The following is a 25030-nucleotide window of genomic DNA, read 5'->3' as shown; positions in this document are numbered from 1 at the left end:
TGGCTGGGAGATTTGGGGGTAATGGAGACTGTCTAGAAAAGGAAAACCTTTTTCAATATCACTAAATTAATGCCATATGTATAACTACTAATATTTCCTTGCAGAAAGATAAATCTAGTGAACTTAAAGCCACAAAAGCACACATTCAGTGTTTGGGTTTTGGAACCACACATGAAGGAAATTTGTTGGATTAGTAAGTCATGTCTGAATGTATGACTTTTGTATTGGGAGTAGCTATTAATTTAAGAATAGCTTAAATGGAATTCTTTGGTCTCAGGTGGCTTAGTAACAATTCTTGTAATTTTCCACGTATGGCATTTTCCATTTGTTTATGACTTTGCTCAAGAAGTCTCCTCTGGCTGGAATGTTTTCCAAGTACCACCATCAATCCTGACTCAGTTCCATTAGGCTTCCATTGTTTTCATAGGGCTATATTTCTCTTAAAGTATTAAGACAGACAAGGAAACATCACCTCCTAAAATCTTTTCTCTCTACTTTCACTCCTAGGCTGAGTTACTTGTCCAATTTCACCCATAATTATTTGTAATTTTATTTATGTGTCTGTTTCCCATAGCTTGTGAGAATTTTCAGTGGGCATTCCCAGAATCTAGTGCAAATGTAAGCACTAAATGAGTATTTTTAGGCTGAATAAATCAATATTAGCAGTAATTCTTATTCAATCACTCATCCTGTTACTAAGAGAATGGAGGAGAGATCCAGTTGACATTTATTTCAATAAAGGTGAATGTAATTATTTTACTCTAGATATAATGCTTTCATGCTGGATTTGTATTTCTTGGTGCCCCCCGAGATATATATAATGCAGACTTAGCAATTATGTGGTTTATATCTCTAGACATTTGGGGGTGAAACTTAAGCAGAAGTGCTTAGGAGAATCATTTTTATATCGCCATCCAAGCTTCACAGATATTTATTTAACTTCTATCTTTGCATCACTTCACAGAATTTTAAAATCATGGGTATCCCTGAATGAATTACATTGAATGAATTTGGTCACTACAGATTTGAAAAACAGATATTTTGGAAAGCACCTAGATGGGTCCTGACTAGCTTGAATCTTTTGTTTCGAGGTACTTTAGTGTCTTTTTTTTCTACTTATATTTGATCACCTTTGAGGGTAGATATTATTTTGAGGCATTCCAGAGCTTTAGAAAAATATGGTTCATTGTTTTACAAAAGATATAATACATATTTATATGACAACTATCAAATTTAACAATGATAGACAGCATTAGCTACTTTTGGTAGTTTTCCAGCTATCTGTTCTGTGTATCCATATCCATTGTATTATTTAGCTTACTCAGGAAACGTTCTTACATCATTCTGTATTTAGATCTCTACTTTTGAGATTTGGTCCCAGGATTCCTAAGAAGGAAAATCTACTCCCCCTGTTGGTTTAAATAAAATCCAAATATTTCAACCTTGAGAATGTGGTTCAAGGGCACACTGTTTTGTAATCATTTGCCTGAATTGCATCTAAGTGGACTGTGATTCATGTCAAACACATTAATAATTAACAATGAGCTAACATAGTTTTCTTGGTTTACTTGATGAAATAAATTTATGGATACTATGTCTATATATGTGAAAACACATGTCTTACATGAATGTCTATAATTCTACTTTAGAAGAAAATATTACAAAAATTATATTTTAAAGAGATATAAGTAATTTAAAATAAATCTTGAAAATATCAACAGTGATTACTTATTGACAAGCACAATGTATAGCCACAAATTTAATTAGTATATTGATACTTCAGTAGTGTGATATGAATAATTAGGTGAACAATTATAAAATTCCAAGGAATATATATTAAACTACCTGGTTTTTTATTTAATCAAGGGCACTGAGGTTGCAGGTATTCTTTTCTTTCATTCTTTATCCTTTCCCTTTCTCTCCTCTCTGTCTCCAGCCCCTGCTTCCTTCTTCTTTTCCTTCCTTCCTACTTTCCTTTCTTCCTTCATACTTTCTTATCAAGGGTTAAAACAATATACATGAACAATATAATTATGTATTTTGTGTGCATATATTTGATATCCAGAGGAGCCCAGGTACCCAAGAATACCACAAACATGAGTAAAATTTGTTGTAATCTTCCTTCCTTGCAACAAACAGATTTGTTGTCAGCGTGCTGGGTAAAATGTAGACTAGAAGTAACTTGTCAATTTTTAATAAAGTCTTCCTCTCTTGCAGAGCCAAATGCACCATTCTCCCTGAAAAGTCTGGCGATGATGACATCTTCCCACTTGGTCTCCATAGCATCCATTTCTGAAAATCCCCAGAAGGGTTCTTGGTCAGGGCGATCCGCCCAGCTTCTCCAGAAACTTGGCAATTTGCTCAGCCAAAAGAAGCTTCCCCATTTCCTGCAACGGACGCTGTCCGTGGTTCTGAACCATTCTGCAGAGGCGCGCCCGGACGGCGCTGTCTGCCGTGCTGAAAAGATCTTCCCTGACGCTGCCCAAATCAGAACTGTGTATCTGTTATTTACTCACGTCCTCAAAGAGCTGCAAGCTTTCTCCATCTTAATTCGACTCTACTGCAGAGCAGAGTTGCGCCGGCGTGATGGGAGGAGATCGTAGGCAAGGAGGAAAAAACTAATAGCAGCATTGCTCACCTGAGACCTAAGATGCTCCCATGAGTTTTGGAAGTGCTCTGCTCCTTACAGCAAATACACATATTTTAAAAAAAGTACCATTCTTTTGTCTTTGTCTTTACACAAGGGTTCTATGATATTTCCACCATTCCGTTTAAAAGCCAGAAGATTTGACAGCAATAAGGCTTTCAACACCGGAATTTACACTGTTTTTCAGTTGATTGACTTCCAGGACAAGGTCTCATCGGCACCCGCCCAAATACCATGGCACTGCGTGCGCCCTTTGCCACCGGAACCTCCCCTTCCAATGAGACTTTCTGATTGTGTCTACCAACTCTCCTATTAAAAAAAAAAAGCCGTGGGTTGCATGCAGCTATTCTGTTGTATTCTGTTCTCACTCTGCCTCCCCTCTCTCACTCGCACTCTTGCTGGAGGCACATCAATGCCATTCTGCTGAGAAGAAAAATCCCACAACTACCTTAAGGGGTTAAGACAATATGCGCCACTCTCGCCTTTTATAGCGATCACTATTTAAATCTGGCAAGAGCCCGGCACCAGTCTTTGCAAGAATGGAGTCGGTAAAACAAAGGATTTTGACCCCAGGAAAAGAGGGGCTAAAGAATTTTGCTGGAAAATCCCTCGGCCAGATCTACAGGTAAGAAAAAGCAAACCCATATTTGCCTGGGGCTCAGCATGAAAAAAATCTGCAGTGCTATTTCCGTAAACCCTGGTTGCTTAGAGAGATTGTAATGTAATATGATCGGAAAGTCTTTTTTCTTGCTCATTGCTGGATCGGGGCTACTCTGGAAACCTGCTTATTTATTCAGGAATGTTGCACTAAATGAACCTGTCTGCTTTGTGTATGTGTGTGTAATTTTTGTTTTGGTACCTGCAGATTCTCATCTTTTCCTACCCAGGATTTATCCTTTTTACAATTGAAAATGACCAGAACAGATTCAAAGAACCTTTCTTTTGGTGCTTATAGTGACACTAAACTAAATTCCTTCGATGCAGACAAATGAGTTTTTAAAAATACCACCATTTAAAATTAATCAAGAAATTCCAAAGAGTAATGACAAAAATTGTGTGTGTGTGTGTGTGTGTGTGTGTGTGTGTGTGTGTAGCTTCAAAACCACTTGAGTAGTGAATCTCCCAGTGGAATCATCCTTCTGTAAAGAAGGAAGAGGAATCAAAATATATCAATAATTGATAGCTGAGGCAGTTCTTCTCTCTGAATCAGAAACAATGTACATGTATTTTTCATTATTTGACCTCTCCTAGAAGTCTATTTCTTGCATGGAAAAAGTCACGGTACTCTTAAGAAAAACCGTGATAATGACTTTGAAAGTCCTGGAAATTATTAAAAAAATTTTTATCCTCCCTGTAGTCATTGTACTAATTGTGCTGTAAATTTCACAATTTGAACTCCTTTCAAGGTATTATAGGAATACCCTTTTTCTTAATAACGGGAGCAAAATCAAGAAGAGAGGGCAGACACACACATACAAAACGGTTTGAAGAGAGCGCTGGTTTTCACAGTTGGGAAACTGGAGCCTTTGGAAATGTATAGGAAATGTAAAGAAAATAAGCCATGTGCCTCCCAGCTTTCCAAATCTCTTTGGTTCCGGTGGGCTTCCTGCTCGCTTGGCCAGGCACCTCTGCGGCAGTAGATACCGCAGGGGCCCTGCAGTCCCGCAGCTGCCCTGGGGAGAGCTGTCCTGCTGTTCTTTCCCAGCCCAGCTGCCATCAGGTGGGGAGTTCAGGTGCAGAGTTCAACTTTGCAAGATGAGTATATGGAGACAATGTGTAAAAATAAATAAATAAAATCTCATTAGTTAAAATTTTCTCTCCCAGAATATATTGCCCTATGTTCTCCAGTTGAGACCGGACTTTAGGAATAAGGATTAACAGAGTCGTAAATACGTTTGTGACCTAGTCCCAGGTGTTTTTCTGTAGCATTTGGAAGTCTGACCCCCCTCCCGCCCCCACCTCCGGTAGCTTCAAATTTCTGGACAGCCATCTCCCACGCTATGCATTCTTGGAACTGATCTTAGAATTTCATTAGCTTTACCCGCGTGTGTGAAGCCAATTGTGTCTGGGTATATCATTTAAAATGGTACAAATAATAATTAATTATATGCTAGGTTAGAGATACCTGCAAATTGTAAATGGAGAAGTTCTTTGTTTAAATATTGAAAGTGTCCATCTCAAGGGTCCACAGTGATGTTATCCTTCATATTCCTCATCTTTTTTTATTTCACGGATATACCGTGGACTAGAACAACACGATCAGCTTTTCGTAACACCTTTCAATCACTCCGCTTTCCCCTACTCCCTTCTCCCAAGGATGAAAACCTAAAAGGAATGAAATCAGACGGGTGAAATCTGGTGAAATGCTATGCAAATTAAAAAACATAAAACAAAAACTAAATGTGATACCGTCTACCTTGGTGTAGAACATCTTACCGGAGTTGATTTGGGGGCGCGTTTGTATGCCTGGGAGTCCCATTTTGTCTTTGGAAATGGGCCCGTGATATTTTTCGGTGTTTGTAACCGAGATAGTAATGACGCAAGATTGTGAATAATTAATTATTCATGTTCTGGCAGTAGGAAGCTTAGGTGTCGGCCATATGTTGCGGAGGCCTTTGTTTCAAACTAGAGTATCAAAGGGAAAAAAAGTAAGATGTGGAGAGGGAGAGTAAACGTTGAATTGGCTCCCTGGGGCTGAGGAAGGGGTCGCGGAGTGAGCGAATCTCTCAGAGAGCGCGGCCACAGACCTTCTCTACGTGCGCACCGCACAGGAAAGGCCTCAATCCCCGGGGATCCCCCGATTAGTTGGGGGTGGGGGCGGGATCGCGGCATCCTCATCCCCGAAAGCTTTAATTTGCCCGGAAAGAAAGAGATAGGGCGGGCGCCGGGCCGTGGCTGGGCCGGCCCGCAGCTGAGCGACCTGCGGGAGGCTGCGTGGCTGGATTAAATACCCCGTCACCGGGGTAAAGCACTGCGGCGCCTGCACAGTTGCTCAGAAGGCGCCTTTGGGTAACCCTCATAAACTGCAGACCCAGCAAGAAAGTTAGGCCCAAGCGGCCTGTGCACATGAATCAAGATGCTGCGGGCTGGATCCAGAGGGAATGGGGACTGGATGCGAGAGGAGAGAGGTGTTAAATTGAAGAGATGATGTCGCAGGGAGGGGTCCTGACGGAGGCTGGAGATCCCAGGAGGTCCTGAAACCTCGTGTCTGTCTAGCACCCTCATCCCGGAAGGTGGGAGAACGGGTTAGCGCCCCTCCCCTCAACCCCGACGGGCCCTGGGAATTGGAAACGGGCGGGCGTCTGGGGTGCCTAACCCGAGGCATCCTTGCCTCCCTCCCCTTCCCCCGCTGTGCCGCGCAGGGTGCTCGAGAAAAAGCAAGACGCCGGGGAGACCATCGAGCTGACGGAGGATGGGAAACCCTTGGAGGTGCCTGAGAAAAAGGCGCCACTGTGCGACTGCACGTGCTTCGGCCTGCCACGTCGCTACATCATCGCCATCATGAGCGGCCTAGGCTTCTGCATCTCGTTCGGCATTCGCTGCAACCTGGGCGTGGCCATCGTGGATATGGTCAACAACAGTACCATCCACCGCGGGGGCAAGGTCATCAAGGAGGTGGGCAACAGCTGGCCGAGCGGTTGCGCAAAGCCACATCACCTTTTTGAGCACGGTCTCCCCCTCCCCCTACCGAATGAGGAAGGCCTGGATGCTCCCTCAGCCGCCTTCTAGTACTGCCCTTCTAGAACAGACCCTTCTAGGATCATCACCACCTGCCTGTCTTGCTCCTGAAGCAAGTCGCTTCTGCTCTCCGGGCCTTCCTTTTCTCATCTGCAAAGCGGAAAATACCGTGTGTCTCACTGGGTTTTTGAGATACGTCATACAAGAAGTTGGGGCTTAATAGTCCTGCTAAATCGAAATCGAAATATTTTTCTTTTACTCAAAAGGAATAGGGCAGCATGTTAGTTATAATTTCTCGCAGAATTCCTCCATTTCCCGTCAAACATTCCTAATAATAAAAATGAAACAAAATCGAAAAACAAGTCAAATCGACTGTCTGCACGTGGGCAGTTTCCTCCCGGGGCCTTCAGGAGCAGTCGACCTGGCTGGCGAAGGTGGGGGTGGGGGGGGGTGGGCTGCAGCGCAGGCGCATCTCGGGGGCTCGGGAATCCAGTCCTGTAACCTTACAATGGGTGTGTTGGCTGACCCCTAGGAAGAGAAGGGTCAATTTCCAGGTCACAGAAAGCCGTGGGGCCGTATTGCCTATTGAGGGATCTGAATGACCATAAACCAGGAGGAGTGAGAGTTGGGAGGATTAATTCTGCCCTCGCTTTGGGTGGGAAGCGGTGAGCGCTGACCAGCCCTGGAGATTCCGGGAGACCCTGCGCTTGGTTTCAAAATTTCATTCAAAGGGAGGGAAAGGGGGTTCCTCAGGCGGAATAAGCGCTCTCTCCTCTTTCCACTGCGGGTATTTCCTCCCAGTTTACTTTAAGGTTCACCTGGTGCGGGCGCCCAGGCTGGCAAGGGTCAAGTTAGGCCCGACCCTCAGGCACACCCCTCTCGGCCTCTTAGGACCACCCCTGAGCAACACCTCCCTTTCCACTGACTCCCCAAATTTTCCGGGCTACTCCAGGTCATTGTGGCCCGCGCCCATCCATCATCCTTCATAACTCCTCCAACCTCCTCGCACCTTCCACCCCAAGCTCCCCAACTGCCTTTCCCAGAAGTTCCCGTTTGGGGGTCGGGTCTCCGAGCTATTCCACTGCTCTCCGCCCTGGCTGGCCTCGGCTGCACCCAGCCAGGTGTTCTCTGTCCCCAGCCGCCTCACGGAATCTTTTCCCTGGAGTCGGAATTTCCCAAACTGGAGCCCTAAGGATTCCTCACTCACCGAGGCGATCCGACCCGCCTGACAGTGTTCCGAGGGCAAAGCTCGGGCGCCCAGCTTTGCTATTAATCACAACACATTGAAAATGAGCACGGTCTTTTTTTTTTTTTTTTTTTTTTTTTAGTTAAAAGAAGCATTTCCTCTCTCTACGAGGGTATTGATTCTGTTTTGTTAAGAAACGGAAATTACCACCTCCCCTCCCCCACGCTCACCATGCCGGGACTACCTGGGGGCTGAAGGCGCTTCGCCTGGAGAACTACTGAAACGGACTCTTCAGTCCAGGCGCTGGCTCTACGCTCTCCCTCCACCCAGGTTTTTAAATTTTATTTATTTGCTGATTTATCTATTAAAAACATTTCTTTTTTCCTACTCCCATAGAAAGCCAAATTCAACTGGGACCCAGAAACCGTGGGGATGATCCACGGTTCCTTCTTTTGGGGCTACATCATCACCCAGATTCCGGGCGGCTACATCGCGTCTCGACTGGCAGCCAACAGGTAATGCGCCGGACCGGCCCGGGCCGGGGTCGCGGGGCGCGTACCCTCAAGAGGGGCAGCGGAGGCTGTGGGCAGGGACGACAGCCCCGCGGGGGTTGGGAACTCCTGGGCAGGTCTCCTGATTCCCTGGCACCCCCTCTTGTAACAGGAATTGCTGGTGCCTCCTTCCAGAATAAGGCGCCCGAAAAGATCTGGGCTTTCTCGGGCGGGCTCCCGTGGTCGCTTCCTCTCCGCCCTGTCTGAATCGGCTCTTAACAAAAATAGTCGACGTGCCTTAAGGCCCGAAAGGAGCTGAGGCCTGGCGGTGAGCAAGCCGAGCTGGGACGGCGAGGCCGGGCGTGCACAGGGGTGGGGGCGTCACGTGCTGTGCTCCCGGGAGCGCCCCGCGGGTGCCCCGGCCTCCTGCGGCGCTGACCTCCGCGCAGGGCGCGTCGAAGGCCCGGTAGGAGAGCCCGCCCAGATGGTGCTCTGGCTCTGAAGGATTTGTTTCTATGGTGGCAGGCGGGACTGCAGGCGCTGGGGGTGCGATTCCACCTGTTAATGGGCTCGGCTGAGTAGAGGCGGGGCGGAGAAGGCGCTCGGCGGCGCCCTGCGGCCTCCAGCCGCGCGGCAGAGGTGGCGGCAAGCCAAGGTCCTAGGGTCGGCCCTCGGGAGTGCTCCCAACGCCGCCTGCAGAGCCCCGCCGAAATTTGGGGCAGCAGAACTGAGGGGACGGGGGTGTCAAAGGGCTCAGCCCTCCGAGGGGAGGGTGAGACACAGCTTTATTTGCTTTACTGTGTGTATTATGCTAAACGAAATTGAATGCTCCTTAAATCTGAATAGTTAGAGAACAAATGCACTCGCCCTTCTAGGTGCTGCTGCATAGAGACTCCAAATGGAGACTGCGTGTCTTCCTTCACCCCTTGTCCCTATGACTTCACTCTCTCCCTCCCCCCAAAAGGTGGCAAGTAATCTAGAACTGGGCACCTCTCCAGTCTGATCTCTTGTCTGCTTTTGTAAACCTGTCCCTCTGCATCTCTGAGCAATTTCCTTGGCTACTTCCAGTGGCTTTTGTCATCGACAATCCCATTCCCAGAGGTTTCTTCCTACCCGAGATTTCCCAGTTGTCTCCAAAGTCTAGGAAGAAATTCCTGGAAATTTATGTGAGGCTTGATTCCAGGGAGAGGATTTTTGGACAGTCCTTCAAAATGTCAAGAGGAGAGTGCGACAGATTAAGAATAGTGCCTTCTGAGTATTGTTTTTACTCTGACATTAGAGATGGCTAGCCCTTAGACCCATCAAGAGACATTCTTTTAGAAAAGGAATCAATTTAAAATGAAAGGCATTAACTGTGTAGAGAACTCTATGCATTATGGATAATGTCTTGAATCTCTGTTTTTTTCTATAAAATATAGAAAAAATCACCAAATCTGATCTCTCACAAATCACCAAAACCTAAAAATGATACAGAAAGCTCAATGTAATGTAAAATGCAAGTATTATGGCTGCGCCTGTCAATTTTTCTCAGAGTCAAAACCTTCAGCATGGCAGACGTTAAAATGCTAGCATTTTCCTGCCAGGAGAGGAACCACCAGGGATGCCCCAGCTTTCCTGGTTGTAAAACGGGGAGGTCAGTAAACAGGTTTTCCTAGTTTAAAAAAAGAAAGAAAGCGAAATTATTGCTATCATTTGTGTCATGTTTAGTAAAGAAAAGACTGATGCTGACTCAGGTTGTAATTTATTTGGTACATTTTCCTCAAGGAAAAATTTCTGAATTTAGAATTTTTATCTGAATCTGTATATGCCTCACCTTTAAATGAGTATTCAAGAGAAAGAAACTTACAGTATTTTCATATGCAATGATTTATGTTCTACAAGATTGAAAAAAGTAAGTTAAAATTCATTGTAAAATATATGAACAGATCAAAGATTATAGACTATTTTATTATATCTTAGTGTTTTGACATCTTTGCTACATATTAAAAATATAATAAAACATCGCAAATGTTTTAGCCAGTTGAAGCCTCCTATGAAGACAAGTTTCAAACATCTATAACATTCGCTTTCCCAATTACAAAAAATAAAAGGTGAAGGGATTAAGCAAAGAAAAAAAATTCAGACACAGACAACAGGATGGTAATTACAAGAGGGAGAAAAGAGTGGGAGGAGGTAGAAGAGGATAAGGGGAGGTAAATTGGTGATGGAAGGAGACCAGGATTTGGGTGGTAAACACACAGTGCAACATACAGATGATGTATTACGGAATCGTGCACCTGAAACCTATATCACTACATTAACCAATGTTACCGCAATAAGTTCTATAAAAAGTACTACATAGTAAATAAAATACATATTAAAAAGAAAGGATGATAATCATAAATAATTTAATCTCCAGAGACACCTATTATTAATATGTTGGTGAATGTCCAATTAGCCCTGTACATCCTATATAGAATTTTATCTTAGAAGGCTTTTTTTAAAAACACAAAATCTGAGAAAAATTTTTAGAATTGGTTTGACAGATGTATGTTTTTTATTATAATCCATTTCAAAAGAGTAAAAACAACACAGCAAGACCAGTTTTCCATCTACAAGTATTGTATGCCCATTCAAATAAGCTTCTCCCTATAGGTCATTTAATAATAGAACAGAATTTCCCTTGGGTGGGAAACTGGGGACAGACTCCTTTCCCCCTAGGTGGAAAAGAAGCTCACTTTGGGAAGTGTTTGCCATCACTGCTGTGGGCAGAACTGGAGTAGAGAGGGACTAAGATGTGTGGAGATAGCTCCTCAAGAGAGAAGAGCTCCTGGTTACACTGCCAGGCAAATTTCTCAATGAAAAACAAACAGCAATGATATTTGGCACATCCATTTTATGGATGAAACAAAAACAACCCCACATTTGGGCAGAATATAGGTTCTTGGTTCTTTAGTTCTTTTTCTGGTCAAATTCTAAGTGTTCTTGCTTTCCTGCTCATGGAGAAGAGGAAATGAAGCAGTACTGGGGAGAGAAAACTCAGTTCCCCAGGATGCCTGTGCATCATTTTCTTTGTCTTTCCTTAAAGGGCTATTGCACATCTTGGGCAGGAGAATTTAGAGACCTCCATGGAGGGCCTTGGGGTGGAGAATCAAAGAAAGACTCCTCACAAGATCTGGAATGTTTTCAGATGAAAACATACTTAATATAGTGATTAAAAGGTGTTGGGGGAAATTAATTTTGCCTTTTAAACAGTACGGGGCATGGAGATTACTTCAATCTAGATATTTACAAATATGAAATGGCTAAGGACTATTTTTACCTTCTATTGAGAAAGTGAGAAGGAACATTGCTGGGAAAATATTTAATGTGAGAAACAACAGAATTTTTGCAGTGGGCATAACCAAAGAATGTCAAAATTACCAAAGGTAGTTTGGCTAACAATGTGTTTTAATGGATGATATTATGTATACAAAGACTATTCTTACTTCTGTAGTCTAGGTGGCAATATTACTTAACCCCTATTTAAATATGTTCCCTAATCTGTTTCTGTCCTTCCGATTTCCCAACACTGCTACAGTTTTTTACAGAGTGCTTATTGCCACAGACCATACCAATATTTTACTTATTTTTAATGTCTACCTTTCCCCAATACAATGTAAGCTTCATAACAAAACATGCAGTTTTGTCCATGTTGTTTTTATTGCTCTATACCTGGCATCTCAGAGAGTGCTTGGCCCATGATAGATCCTTGTTGAGTAAATAAAATGAACCTCACAACAAAATGTTCGTGGCTTTTAAAAACAAAAGGCAGTATTGTATATTGGTTAAGATATGGGTTCTAAAGCAAATTGCATGGGTTCACACTCCTGAATGTGCTATTTAATAACTAAAGACATTAAACATTATTTAACCTCTTTGAGACTCAATTTATATTTCTGTAAAAGGGGACTAACCAAAATACCTACCTGATATAGTTGTCATGACAACTATATACGAGAGTACATGTAAAAAATTTTTACAAGTGCCTGTTATCATTCATTATTAATAAAATCTTAGATTCAGAAAAAGACATTAAAAGAAAATAACCCTAATGAACATTCAGCATTACTTGTGTTTAAATTTACCTTAAGTATTATTAATGCAAAGGATTATTTTTATTGTGATAAAAATGCCTCTTTTCACATGTCAGATTTCTACCTTTAAAATTATTTTCTCATACACATTATTAATAATATTGTTCACCGGAAATGTCGTGTCTCATTGGAAGGCTTTTAAAAAGCTGTCTTAAAAAATATTTGCAGCTAATAGTATTGAGAGTGCTAGTAATTCAGTACATGCAATGCTTGAATTCTAGCCAGGCATTATACGTACACGGAGAGAAGTACATTTAAGCTGGAGGTTATACTTCCTTGTTGAAAGTTACTGTTTATTTTCCCCTGCCCCATCCTTCATTTAAAGAGGGTTCAGTCCCTAGTGCAAATTTTGAATTTTCATGTAACTCTTGGGTTTCTAACTTGACTTTTGCTAAAGAAAAATAGTTTTTTATTTAAATAAGATACTGAAGATTGCATGTGTCTGTAGAGTAGTGTGAATTCCCTGTAACAGAAAGAACCCATATTAGAGCTGGACCAGGTTCATCTAATCCAATCTTCTCCTTTACAGGCCAGGAAAGGGACTAGAGAAACAGGGAAGTGGTGACTTGCCCAAAGTCACAAAATAATTGAGACTAAAGCTCAGGTGTCCCATAGTACATGACCACAGGCTACATCTATTTGAAATTTAACACCTCTGCCTGATATTGTGTGCTTCATTGCAAAGTTCTCATTCAGCAGCAGGCTGAGCCATCTGCTCTCTGAATCAGTGCCCACAATCTATCATGCCCCAAACCTTGGACAGAAATCCATGAATTAGAGAGAAGCCTTTAGTAGGCCCAAGGGATGCTTAGGGTTTTTTTTTTTTTTTTTTTTGTGGCAGGAGAAACATACTGTATTTTTGTGTGTTCATTGGCTTGCAAACTATTTGGCCACAACATGAGTGATTCTGTTCTCTCTTCAAAATGCGACAACCAAATGGTGATGACTTAAACAAATAGTGGGATTATCTGTAGAGGAAAACCCAGCCCCTTTGGCAGTTTGGGCTCCTAGAAGATTGCAGAGGTTTGAGCTTGCCTGGGGGTAGTTTTGACCTTTTTTTCTGCAAAGAAGAAGGGTCCTTGCATGGGATTTTAAATGAATCACTTCATACTACTAATATAAAAGAGTAATTAATACATAAAAATGAACAGATTCAAATGGGTGGATTTTCTTTTTAATCTTCACCTGAGGACATTTTTTCCCCTTGCTTTTGAGAGAGAGAGAAAGAGAGAGAGAGGGAGAGAGAGAGAGAGAGAGATTAATATGAGAGAGAAACATCAATGGACTGCAGTTGCCCTCTCCTACATGAACGCAAAACCTGGGATGTGCCCTGACCGAGAATCATACCCTTGACCCTTTGGTCTATGGGACTATGTTCTAACTAACTGAGCCACACTGGCCAGGGCTCAAATGAATGCATTTTAGAACTTTATTAATGTGTATTTGCATATGTAAAAATGAAATCTGATATGCTTAGGTAAATATTCTGGCTAACCTAATTATGAAAAATCCTCTGGTGAGAATGATTTTCAGAAAGAAAGAAACACAGATATTTTAAACACAATACCTTCATATTTTAAGCCCAGAAAGAAATGATTTTTGCTGGAGCTATTCTATCTTTTTTTTTTTGTTATAGAAATAAAACAATAAAAGGGTGCTTTATTTATTAGAATAAGTATTTATTGGAAATCATAAATCTTATCACCAAACACACACACAAATGCAGTCTATCTGCTTATGTATATCTCTGTTACCTACCTACCTATCTATCTACCTACCTACGTATCGTCTGTCATCTCTTTTTCCCCTCTCTACTTGTGTGTCTACTGCAACATTCATTGCAAGCTAGGGTTCCTTAACCTTTCCAGTGCGAAACATTTGCAAATTCTTTTTGTGTGAAGAAATAATTCAGACTATAAACATAAAGCCTGCTGCAAGGGACCACTATCCTGCTACAATGGAAAAACAGTTAATAGTCTTTCAGTCTTTCAAGGCCAGAGGTGACTATTTCTATCTCACTCATCTAGCCGCCTATCAAACATCTAGCTGTGTTTCCATTGTGGGCCCAATAGGTTAGGTATCTAGGGCAATGCAGAAGAGGCCTTCCTTTTTCTGACAAAAGAAAATACCCTTTCCGCAAGATGAATAGATGCGACGAGAGGGGGAGGGGTCCCGAAGGACTTGCACGTGGTTTGCTGACACAGGCTTCTCTCACCCTCTCTAGCTCTGGCTTCCTCTGCGGCTGCCAATCCCACTACGCAGTGAAGAGGCGGCCTCTGGAGGGGAGGGACGTGATCTTGAGGGAGGAGAGAGTCAGGTGGGCAGCTGGTAGAACAATTCTCCCTCTGCCATATGTCACTGTTGGGGCTGTCTAATTTCTCTGTCATGAGTGATGAAGTCATTCTTACAACTTAATGATGTACCAAGGGACCGGGAGGGCTGGCTTGTGCTCGTGTATTCCTTATTTAATATGGGAGTAGGGCATCAGATGTGACAAAGGGAGGTACCTGAGCACTGATTTGATTAGAGTAAATAGATTAAACAGCCTGAATCACTCTATTCCTGCAGACCCTCTAGGAGAGGATTAGTGCCACACCTGGGGTGAGGAACACTAGTTCCTGGTTGAGTGACAAGCCGCTGCACAGATGGAGATTGATGGATTGATTCAGGGAAAATGGATATAATCTTTAGGAGTGACAAGTCACCAGTGTTTCTGTCGCTTCTTCCAGGGAAGTCATGTGGGGTGGGCTTGATATGCAGGGTGTTTGTAGCTATGGGTCACAGAAAAGGGTATGATAGAGGATATCACAGCTAATTCTCTCTGAGCCACACTGAATGTTAATGATCGTGCAGGGCGGGGTGCAGGTTTTCAACAACAGCATTTGCTTTCCCAAACATTTCTGTATCAGCGACACTATATGCCTCTCAATGTTGGAGCTCTGTTTAGTAACATAGAGCCTCTTACACCACACTTACATAGGCACACACATTTCTTCCCTCTCCTTTGTCTTTCGCTGTGAAATTATTATTTTTTTTACATATAAGCACTTTGAAAACTCTGATGTACATATGTATGTGTGTGTGTGTGAGTGTAAAAAGCAGAGAAAGAACACATAGAAATTAGATTTTAATTTGAAAGCAAGCAAATTGAAATCATTTTAGTGTGTCATTTGCTGCAGAGGAAATCATGAGGAAAATGACAATTTTAAGTGGATTTCAAGTGGTTTATCATTATGAAAAGCAGTCTTAATAAGCAAATGGCCCTTATGTTATTTTTTTATCTTTCTTCCTCATAGCAACTCTCTGAGGCAGACATTTTTATACCCATTTTATTGATGAGAGAGCTGAACACAGAGTAGCAGAGTTATTTTCCAAAAGACCACTAGCTGGTAAGAGGGAAAATTGGGCTACAAACCTCTGTGTGCCTGATTTCAAATGATGTGCTTCTTTACTAATATTTCACCTATTGTATAGCTTTACTGTGCATGTTCTTATAAAAAATTCATTTTACAGTTTCTTTTAAAAAATTAGTAATATAGATTACTTAGAGCTAGACTAGGTCCATAGGAAAGAGCTAGGGAATAATTAAAAATTTTATTTATTAGTATGATTTTGCTTTTTAGACAAGTCCTTTGATAAGAGGATAAACTTGCAAAACCTATTGTGGTGGCCACTGTTTTCAGAGCCGCAGTGCTGGGAAGTATGGCTATGTGTCCTAGTTAAGACCAATGCAGGGATAATAAAAGTCACAAGGATATTAAATGTTTCTTAGTATATAATCTATTTTCATCTGACTCTTGACATATCAAAAATATATTCAACACTCAGTTTGTGTGTTTTTATAACATCAAGCCAAACAAAATCATGACTGTCAAACATAATACAATATGCATGACTACATTAAGTATTGATAAATGGTGAGATTCTTTAAGAGGAGAATATATCACCTCTTGCATTGTGACCTAATTTGATTTTGAAAGCAGTGTTTCAGAGACAGTGGTCTCAGAGGGTGACCAAGATGCTGTGATGAACAGAAAGCCTAGTGGCAGTTGGTTCCAGGAGATTCTGCAGTATTGCTTGGAAGACTTAAGGGTGGTGCCAGACTGGGCCATGCACTTGAACTCAGCAACTATCTCAAGTGAGGATTTATCCACAGGGGTACTCTGAGTTCTAGTCCATGGCTGCCATCCTACAGTGATTCTATGAGGGTCACTCACCTTACTAGGATAGTTAGGATACCAAGAACAGCAGTTTGTGCCCATTAAAAGCTCAAGAACAACTAAATGGTCAAGTGATTGAAAAAGATACCAGGATAAAGCAGGTCCAAAGAAGAAATATTTGTTATCACATTTGTCGACCCCAGGAAAGGAAGTTATCATTGCCCTCTACTTGAAGTCTTTATATAAAAGTATAAGAACATACTATAGCCTTCTGCTAGCATCATGGGATTTGAAGAAGTGAAACAGAGACGGGAACTATATTCTCCAAGAGATTCAAATAACTTAGAGGGTAGAGAAACTCATGATATCTTAGGTTAAGTCTTATAAAAGTGCCCTACGCTACATTAGGAATACCTGTGAGAGGAGATGTGTGGCTGTGTAAGAAAAGTATTCGGGGAGATACCAAAACAGGTATAATTCATTTAGAAAAGGTTATCAATTTTTTTTAAATTTGTTTCCTGTCTGATATTTTAGCACTACAATTGAGGAACAGATTGAGATGCTAACGCATGCTGACTGATTCTGTGTGTCTTCAAAAGGGGAGATAGAATTCCCACTATATGTCTTCATGGACCGTAAGCTGCTAGAATTTCAAGAGAGCATGGAACAACTCTGAATCCGTTGACACAGAAATAGCAGTATTTAATCAGGTCAAAAACATTCTGGAAGAAAGGGACAAAGAAAGAATAACAATTTTCTGAAAACTGTTTCCTGTTAGGAAAGTTCTATGTAATGATAGCTGATATTTATAAACCATTTACTACGAATCAGACACTGTCCTCTTTCATAATTAATTAACTCAGTCTTCATGATAACCTTTTGAAGAATGAACGCGTATCTTCATTTTACAGATGTAGATTAGAACTTGAGGTTTAGAGCAGCCCTGGCTGGGTAGCTCCGTTGGTTTGAATGTTGTCCAGATATGTCAAGGTTGTAGGTTCGATCCCTGGTCAGGGCACATAAAAGAATCAACCAATAAATACATACATAAACAAGTAGGACAACAAATTGATGCTCCCCTCTCTGTCTCCCAAATCAATCAATACATTTTTTTTTTAAAAAAATAAGGCAGCTGCTTGGTTAATTTGGTCAATGAAGACAGTTTAAAACCAGGTTAGCAAAATTCACTTTGGGTTTTGATCAAATGGCCTAATTATGATTTGTGTTCTGTCAAGGATATCATCCATTTTTGTAGGTGATTCTAGTCCACTCTTGCCACTCCCACCTGTAAAAAAAAAGTTAAGCCCTTAATTTCAGCTCTGTCTAGCTCCATTCATTCTCAGCCTGCCTCTGCCCTAGATCTGTCCCTTTGGTGATGTTTAGGGGGAATGTCTAGCACCGCACTGCTAAATCAATGATTCTCAGATCAGGAAAAGTAAATCAGTATCACCTGGGAACTTGTTAGGAATACAGATTCTCAGTCCCCTCACAAACCTGCTGAGGCAGAAGGTCTGGCACCCAACCAACTCTGTTTGAACAAACTCTCTACAGTTCAAAAGCCTGGATAACACTGAGCAAAAGTATTTTATATTCTGAAACTTCTTTTCCATACTCAGTTCTACTATTTCTTCCATTACTTTTTTGAATCCTAAACTTTGTTCATAAAAGAAAAACTCTCTCTAAATGAACCTCTTTTTAACTACTTCCTTCAAAACAGGAGGAGCAGGGTAGAGAGTCCTCCTCTTACTCCCAATTTCTGTGACCATCCATCTTTCAGTAAACTTTTTGTCTTGGAAGTTTTTGTTATTTTACCTGCTGCTGTAGGCACTATTAGTGCTAGTATTAGTGCTGTCACCATTAATGTATGTAGAGTTGAACAGTTAAGTATGCAGGATCTATAACCAGACCGTGTAAATGTAAACCATAGTTCTCCGCCTAGTATCTATGTGATCTTCAGAAGTTATTTAAACTCACTGGGACTTGCCTATTCATTCTATGAAATAAGAATAATGTTGTAGTTTCTCATATTGTTTTTGTTGGTTTAAAATGAAATTTGAGGACAGTGACTAGTACAGATTAACAATTCAATAACGATTGGCTATGATTGCTTTTACTTGACTGACTCGTTTATGGATTTATTTTTATGTGTCAGGCACCAACCACACAATTTAGATGCATTATTCCATTTAGCTTCACAGCAATCCTACAAAATATACTATATTAACATTATCACTGTACAAGTCCCTAACACCTGTTAAATGCTTAGGATATGCCAGACATTCTCCTGGGTGCTTTATTTGTAATAACGCATAGTTTCTTTTAGTATCCTCCTTTTGTTGATGAGGAATAAAGCATAAATAGTAAAATAAACTGCTCAAGTAATAAATGACAGAACTGGACTTTGAACCCAGGTGGTCTGGCCCTAGAAACCACGCTCTTGACCATTACATGGCACTGCCCTTTTTATAGAGAAGTATCAGAAGCCTAGAAGGTTAGTAAATTTCTAGTTACATCATTATTAAGTAACAAAGCTAGGGTCTTACAATAATTTCTGTGCCATATTTATGTCACTTGTATTTTTTTTTCTCTACCGCCATTAATAACTTTGGCCCCTTGTTCCTCTGCAAGACATCATCTTGCCTAAACTTTTATGAGTCCTGATCACCTTCTATCTCTCTTGGCCTCAAATTCCTCTCTCCATAATTTTGGTAAGTTTCATACATGCTTCCCTTTAGGGGCATAATGATGAGTTATCCTCTATGATTCTGAACTCTATCATTTCCTGGATGTCATGGACTTAATGGACTTTGCTCTCCCTCTAATTGGCTTATCAACATTCCCTCAAACCTCCCTCACACCATCCTTGCTCATCATCTCACTCTTGACGTTCTCACTTCTATCTACCTGTACCACCATGTCTAGCCATTGTCAAGACTGCCCTCGTTTCTGGTGTATAATGTAATCCTTTCCATTTTTTGAACCTTTAGTGACCTAGTTCCTCTTTTTGGAATTTCTCCCTACTTTTTGTATTCATCTTCCAAGGCGCAGCTTGCTTCCTGATCGCCCCCATCGGAATGAATATTTTCCTTTGCTTTCCATTTGTCCTCCTGTTACAGCCTTGGGCATAAGTCGTCCCTTGGTTACTTGTCTCTCTGACTTCACCAGAGCCCACCCTTATCTTTTTCTGAGTGCCTAGTAGCACAGATTTCCATGTCGGAGGGCCCTGAGTTCCAATCTCAGCTCCACTGCTTGCTTTTTTTTTTTTTTTTTTTGCACAGTATTTCTATCTACATTTTCACATTTGTAAAATGGGAGAAAAGTTTAACTCAAGGGTTGCGTGAATTAAATGAACTAATGTATAATTAATGTATAGAGAAAGTGTAGTAACTACTCTGTAACCATTAGCTCCCTTCTTCTCAGCACAATACCCTGCTCTAAATATAGTCTCACAAGGATTCAGAGTGCGAATGCATAAGCGAATGTTGAATAAAGGGGCTGCTTCAGTCTGGCTGTGTGTAATACAGCAAGAAAAAGTGTAAAGGTTTCCCATATTGGGAAAGAATTTTGATAATCAGTTTTAATTATTTGCACATTGATTTGTATACCAGGTATATAAAATTTAAAAAGAAGATGAGGTTCTGAAAAGTTTGACAGATTTTATTCTTAAATGATTAGAAAAAAAGTCACAACATTTTTATGATGCTATGGCCACTAATAATAAAAATAAATGACCAAAGGAATCAAGGAATTTAAAAGTAGGAAGCATTTAGAAATGGTGTAAGTTATATAATTTGAAATACTGTTCATGGCAGGAGTGGAAAATAAACATTTAAAGCGATCTATTAACTTTAGGAATAGTAGAATGGTTTTATTTTAGGAATAATTGGATGATATCAAGTAGCTCTGTAGAAATTATTATTTAAATTTACAGTTGGAATCCTAAGACATATCACTAATGCCATCTTATGTGCATCATCAGATATAAATCCCAGTGGCAAAACCCACTGGCTTGGAATCAGACTAGATTTAGAACAGGGCTCCTCAAGTGAGAACTAGTTAACAACTTGCACAAGTGATTCCACTTACTTTAGGTTTCTTTTCTTCACCTATAAAGTGGTTATATTAATATCACTAATGTCACTGGATTGTTAGGTAGTTGTGGATTTTAAGGCACGTGAAGTGTCAGAATGGTGTATATCAAGTTGAGTAGCGCACATTAAATTTAGATCTGACTGTAGTGGGCTCTCAGCAAATAGTTCATGATTGATTTAGCCTCACCGGTGGGTGATTTTGTTCTTCAGAGGACGTTTTGCAATTGCTGGGGACAGTTTTGGTTGTCACAGCTTGGTGTGGGGGGTATGCTATTTGCATCTAATGCATACAGGCCAGGGGTGTTATAAAATGTCATACAATGCATAGGAGAGAACTACACAAGAAAGAATTATTCGGTCCAAGTTAATGGTGTGGAGGTTGAGAAAACAAAATAAAGAATGGGTAAAATTCCTCTCTCTCTAGTTTACTTAGAAATAGAAGAGTGTTAAAACCCTCTGAAAAGGGATAAAGTAATGGAAGGCGTATTCATAGAAAATGAACTTCATGCTTCATACCTTCAAAATAATTATTAGAAAATAAAACATACAAGTTACATAAACCTGGATAAAATTCTTCGTTGTTTTTTTTCTTTTCCCCACACAGAATTATCAACTGGACTGCTTATTAAAACCCAGATTTCCAGGCTTCACTCCCAGCACATTGTGATTTGAAAAGTCTAGAGTCAGAAATCTGCATTTTTAATAAGCACTTCAGGGAATTCTGGTGCAGCTGGTTTATAGATGACGATTTGAAAGAATTCTTCCAAAGGGCTGAGTGGAGCAGATGCATAACTCATATAAATACTTTCGAAAATCCTGTAGCATTATGTAGCTCTGGTTCTCTTTATCCTTAAAGCCTTAAGCAGTCAGTCTCATTATTATCAATGATAATAAACAAAATTGGATGGATCTACAGACAGTGCAAGGTTGCCAGTATCTGGACAACCTGCTCATATGACCAAACCTCCTGTGTCATTAGCCCTTTCCACCTTTAATGCACAGATACTACATTTAAACTCCCAGAACAAAGGTATTTTTGCCTCACTGGCCTTTGGGAATATGCACCATTTAACACCAGGTTTAGGAAACACGCCCTATATACTTCTTATTCCTCTCAGCCCTAAAGGAAACCTCCACAGTGTTCTGGGAAATGCCCACAAAAACATTTGGATCGTAGACTTAAGAGAAGTGAAAATTATTTCAATTTGAAAATTATAATCAAGAATTAAAATACATTTTAAATCAATTTTTAGAGTGACTTTGGATTCTGTTTTTACAAAGATAGTTTATGGGATATTTGCATTTATTTTTTGAAAGATAAATCAATATTTGGCAGAACTTTAATGTCACTAGGCATGTGGCATTTTCATAGGAATAATTATTTCTAGAAATAGAAAGTTTCTATTTTGTGTCATACAGTTAGGAAATAAATTGTGCTTTGACACAAACACAAAGATACCTATTCAGCAAACAGCACAGAGGGGAAATGGAATAGAACATTCACCTTCTGAGTCACCATTTACCTCTGTGGAGAGAAACATCTGAGGACAGGGGATATTAGGCTGCATCGAGTAAACAAAAGTATTTGACCTGGTCAATGATTCATAGAGAAAGAGCTGATCTACTTCAAACCTTCATAAAGTCATTTCTCAAATTCCAATAGCAGACGAATAATGATCAAGGCTCCCTTTCAGAAACTCAAGCCCTTTATAGTTACATTTAAATGTACCCTCTGGAAGAATTAGAGCTTCTATGAGGCAACCAACTTTGACTGTGTTAAAAGACTCAATGTTTGTGGAGTAAAAATAGCCTCTTCAGTAAACGGTGTTGGAAGATCTGGACAGACACACACACACACACACACACACACACACACACACACACAAACACACAAGAAAAGAAAAGAAACTAGACCACCAACTTACACCATACACCAAAATAAACTCAAGATAGATAAAAGATTTAAATATAAATCGTGACACCATAAAAGTCCTAGAGGAGAACATAGGCAGGACAATTTCAGATATCCCACTCAGCAATATTTTCACTGATATGTCCCCTAGGGTAAGGGATATAAAAGGAAGAACAAACAAATGGGACTACATCAAATTAAAAAGCTGCTACATGGCTAAGGAAACATCAGCAAAATAAAAAGGAAACCAATCGTATAGGAACAGGTTTGCCAATGATAATTCAGCCTAGGGTTTGATCTCCAAAATATATAATGAAGTCATACCACTCCTCTCCAAGAAGAGAAACAATTCAATTAAAAAATGGGCAAAGGACCTGAACAGACACTTCTCCACAGAGAGGGCCCAGAGACATATGAAAGGATGCTCAGCATCACTAGCCATCAGAGAGCTGCAAACTAAAACCACAGTGAGATACCACTTCACACCAGTCAGAATGGCCATCATTAACAAATCAACAAACAACCAGTGCTGGTGAGGTTGTGGAGAAAAGGGAGCCCTAGTGCACTGTTGGTGGGAATGCAGACTGGTGCAGCTACTGTGGAAAACAGTACAGAATTTCCTCAAAAAAACTAAAAGCAAAACTGCCTTTTGACCCAGAAATTCCATTAAGAATCCTGAAACACCAATTCAAAAGGAGCTATGCACCCCTATGTCCATAGCAGCATTATTTACAATAGCAAAGGGCTGGAAACAGCCTAGATGCCCATCAGTAAATGAGTGGACCAAAAAACTGTGGTACATTCACACGATGGAACACTACACAGAAGACAAAAAGAAGGATCTCCTACCCTTTGTGACAACATGGATGGAACAGGAGAGCATTATGCTAGATGAAATAAGCCAAGCAGTGAAAGACAAACACCATATGATCTCACCTACAAGTGGAACCTAATCAACAAAACAAAAAAATGAGCAAAAAAGAACCAAAGACATGGAATTAAAGAACAAATGGGCTGTGACTGGAGGGAATGTGGGAAGCTATAAGGGGGTAAAGAAGGGGAAGGGTCAAGTCAAAGAACATGGACAAAGGACTCATGGACAAAGACAATGAGGATTTTCTTTGGGAGTGGGGGTTGGACAGGGCAGGGGAGAACAATGGGGGAAAAATGGGGACAACTGTAACTGAACAACAATAGAAAATAAATAAATAAATAAATAAATAATAAAGACTCAATGTTTGACTTGAAAAAACCTGCACAGAATACACAGCTAAGCTCATTAGAGATAGTATGTCCCAAAACTTTCATGCAAGAGCATATTTCTAAAGTTACCCAGTTACTCAGTTATGGGGATGTTTTTCTTGCTTAGAATGAACATTGTAAAATAGTTTTTTTAAATGATAAAATGGGCTTTTTACTTGCAGATTGATAAACGTGCTTACATCATAATTTTGCAATTTTTTCTGGAATCATTATGTATACGGATGCACTTGGTGGTGTGACTCAGACACAATGTCCCCACCTACCCACACAAAAAAAAAAGAGAAAAAAACTGAGACAGATACAGTAATAGTTATTTTGATTATAAAAACCTGTGCTATGGGAATCTGATTATGAGGTTTCTTGGGGCATGTAAAATATGATTTCATTCATAAAATTTTTATGAATGTTCTGATTTAAGGAAGTTGAAAACAGTTGTATAATGTGGGGTACAACTCCATTCAGGCATTTATTATTTCTTTGACAGCTCTTCAGTGAGTATCTGCTCTGCCAGACACATAGTATTGGGGATATACAGTTTATCATAAACAAGCTCTAACCCTTAAGAAGTTTGCATTGTAGACTGAAATGTAGACCAAAAATGTATATAATGATTCATTAAACATTTGCAATTTGTAATTGCATCTTTGAAGAAAATAAATACAAGTAAGTAAAACCAAATTTACTAAATTCTTCTTTAATTTCTTGTATTTCTAGCATTTGAAGATAGTCCACAAATCTGTTTCCAATGGCTGTAGTCAATCAAGTTCAGGACATATTTTATTCTTTTAGAAGAATATTCTACTTTAAATTTGCTTGTGCTTAACCTGAGAAACGTAGATCTATTAACTCCTTTTGTTTTTCAGGGTTTTTGGAGCTGCCATACTTCTTACCTCTACCCTGAATATGCTAATCCCATCAGCAGCCAGAGTGCATTATGGGTGTGTCATCTTTGTTAGGATATTGCAGGGACTTGTTGAGGTATGGAACTGCAGGATGACAGCATCTTAAGGTTGCCATGTTACTAAGAACCAGCAGAAAATCTTTCTCTTGATCTACGAATAAGTATGTCTTAATTCGGTTGTATCTACACCGTGTTAAAAAATTGGAAAAGTTAGGCAATCAGATATTTTGTCTTCAAATTATGCTAAATTACAACTGTGACTACTTACCTTTCCTTCTGTAGAATTGAATGGTATTAAGGAAATGCTTCGTGACTATTTGACTAAAAAAAAAAAAAAAGAATAGGCACTTTTATTAATGTATTATGATAAAAATTTTTGAGCTTGTACTTTGCTAGTGATAACCCTGAATTAACATCTTTCGGGAGTTTTATACCAAGCCCCTGTTGGCCTAGAATCTTTACTTGGGTTTTCATTAACGTATTTCATCGAATATATTCTTTGTGCATCTAATGCTAGTGACTGACTTTTCTCCATCAGCCCACTGCCTTTGAAAGAATAGCATTAAAAACTTGAGACTGGCCTACC

At 40.4% G+C, this 25030-nt stretch overlaps 1 protein-coding gene across 1 annotated transcript in view; it reads left to right on the top strand.

The window, feature by feature from the left end:
• Positions 1-2748: 2748 nt before the first annotated feature.
• Positions 2749-25030, top strand: part of SLC17A6 (solute carrier family 17 member 6) — a 37396-nt gene continuing 15114 nt past the window's right edge. Inside the window, exons 1-4 of the mRNA XM_054585993.1 lie at positions 2749-3272; positions 6010-6262; positions 7908-8026; positions 24407-24521. Coding sequence (XP_054441968.1) covers positions 3187-3272; positions 6010-6262; positions 7908-8026; positions 24407-24521 — 573 coding nt within the window. The 5' untranslated portion in view covers positions 2749-3186. The remainder of the gene's footprint in view (positions 3273-6009; positions 6263-7907; positions 8027-24406; positions 24522-25030) is intronic.

This window comes from Pteronotus mesoamericanus, unplaced genomic scaffold (genome assembly GCF_021234165.1).
Source record: "Pteronotus mesoamericanus isolate MK-2021 breed Mesoamerican mustached bat unplaced genomic scaffold, CSHL_Meso_final contig_90, whole genome shotgun sequence".
NCBI lineage: Eukaryota > Metazoa > Chordata > Mammalia > Chiroptera > Mormoopidae > Pteronotus > Pteronotus mesoamericanus.
The sequence above is the reverse complement of the archived record's forward strand: the minus strand, read 5'-3'. Positions and strand labels throughout refer to the sequence as shown.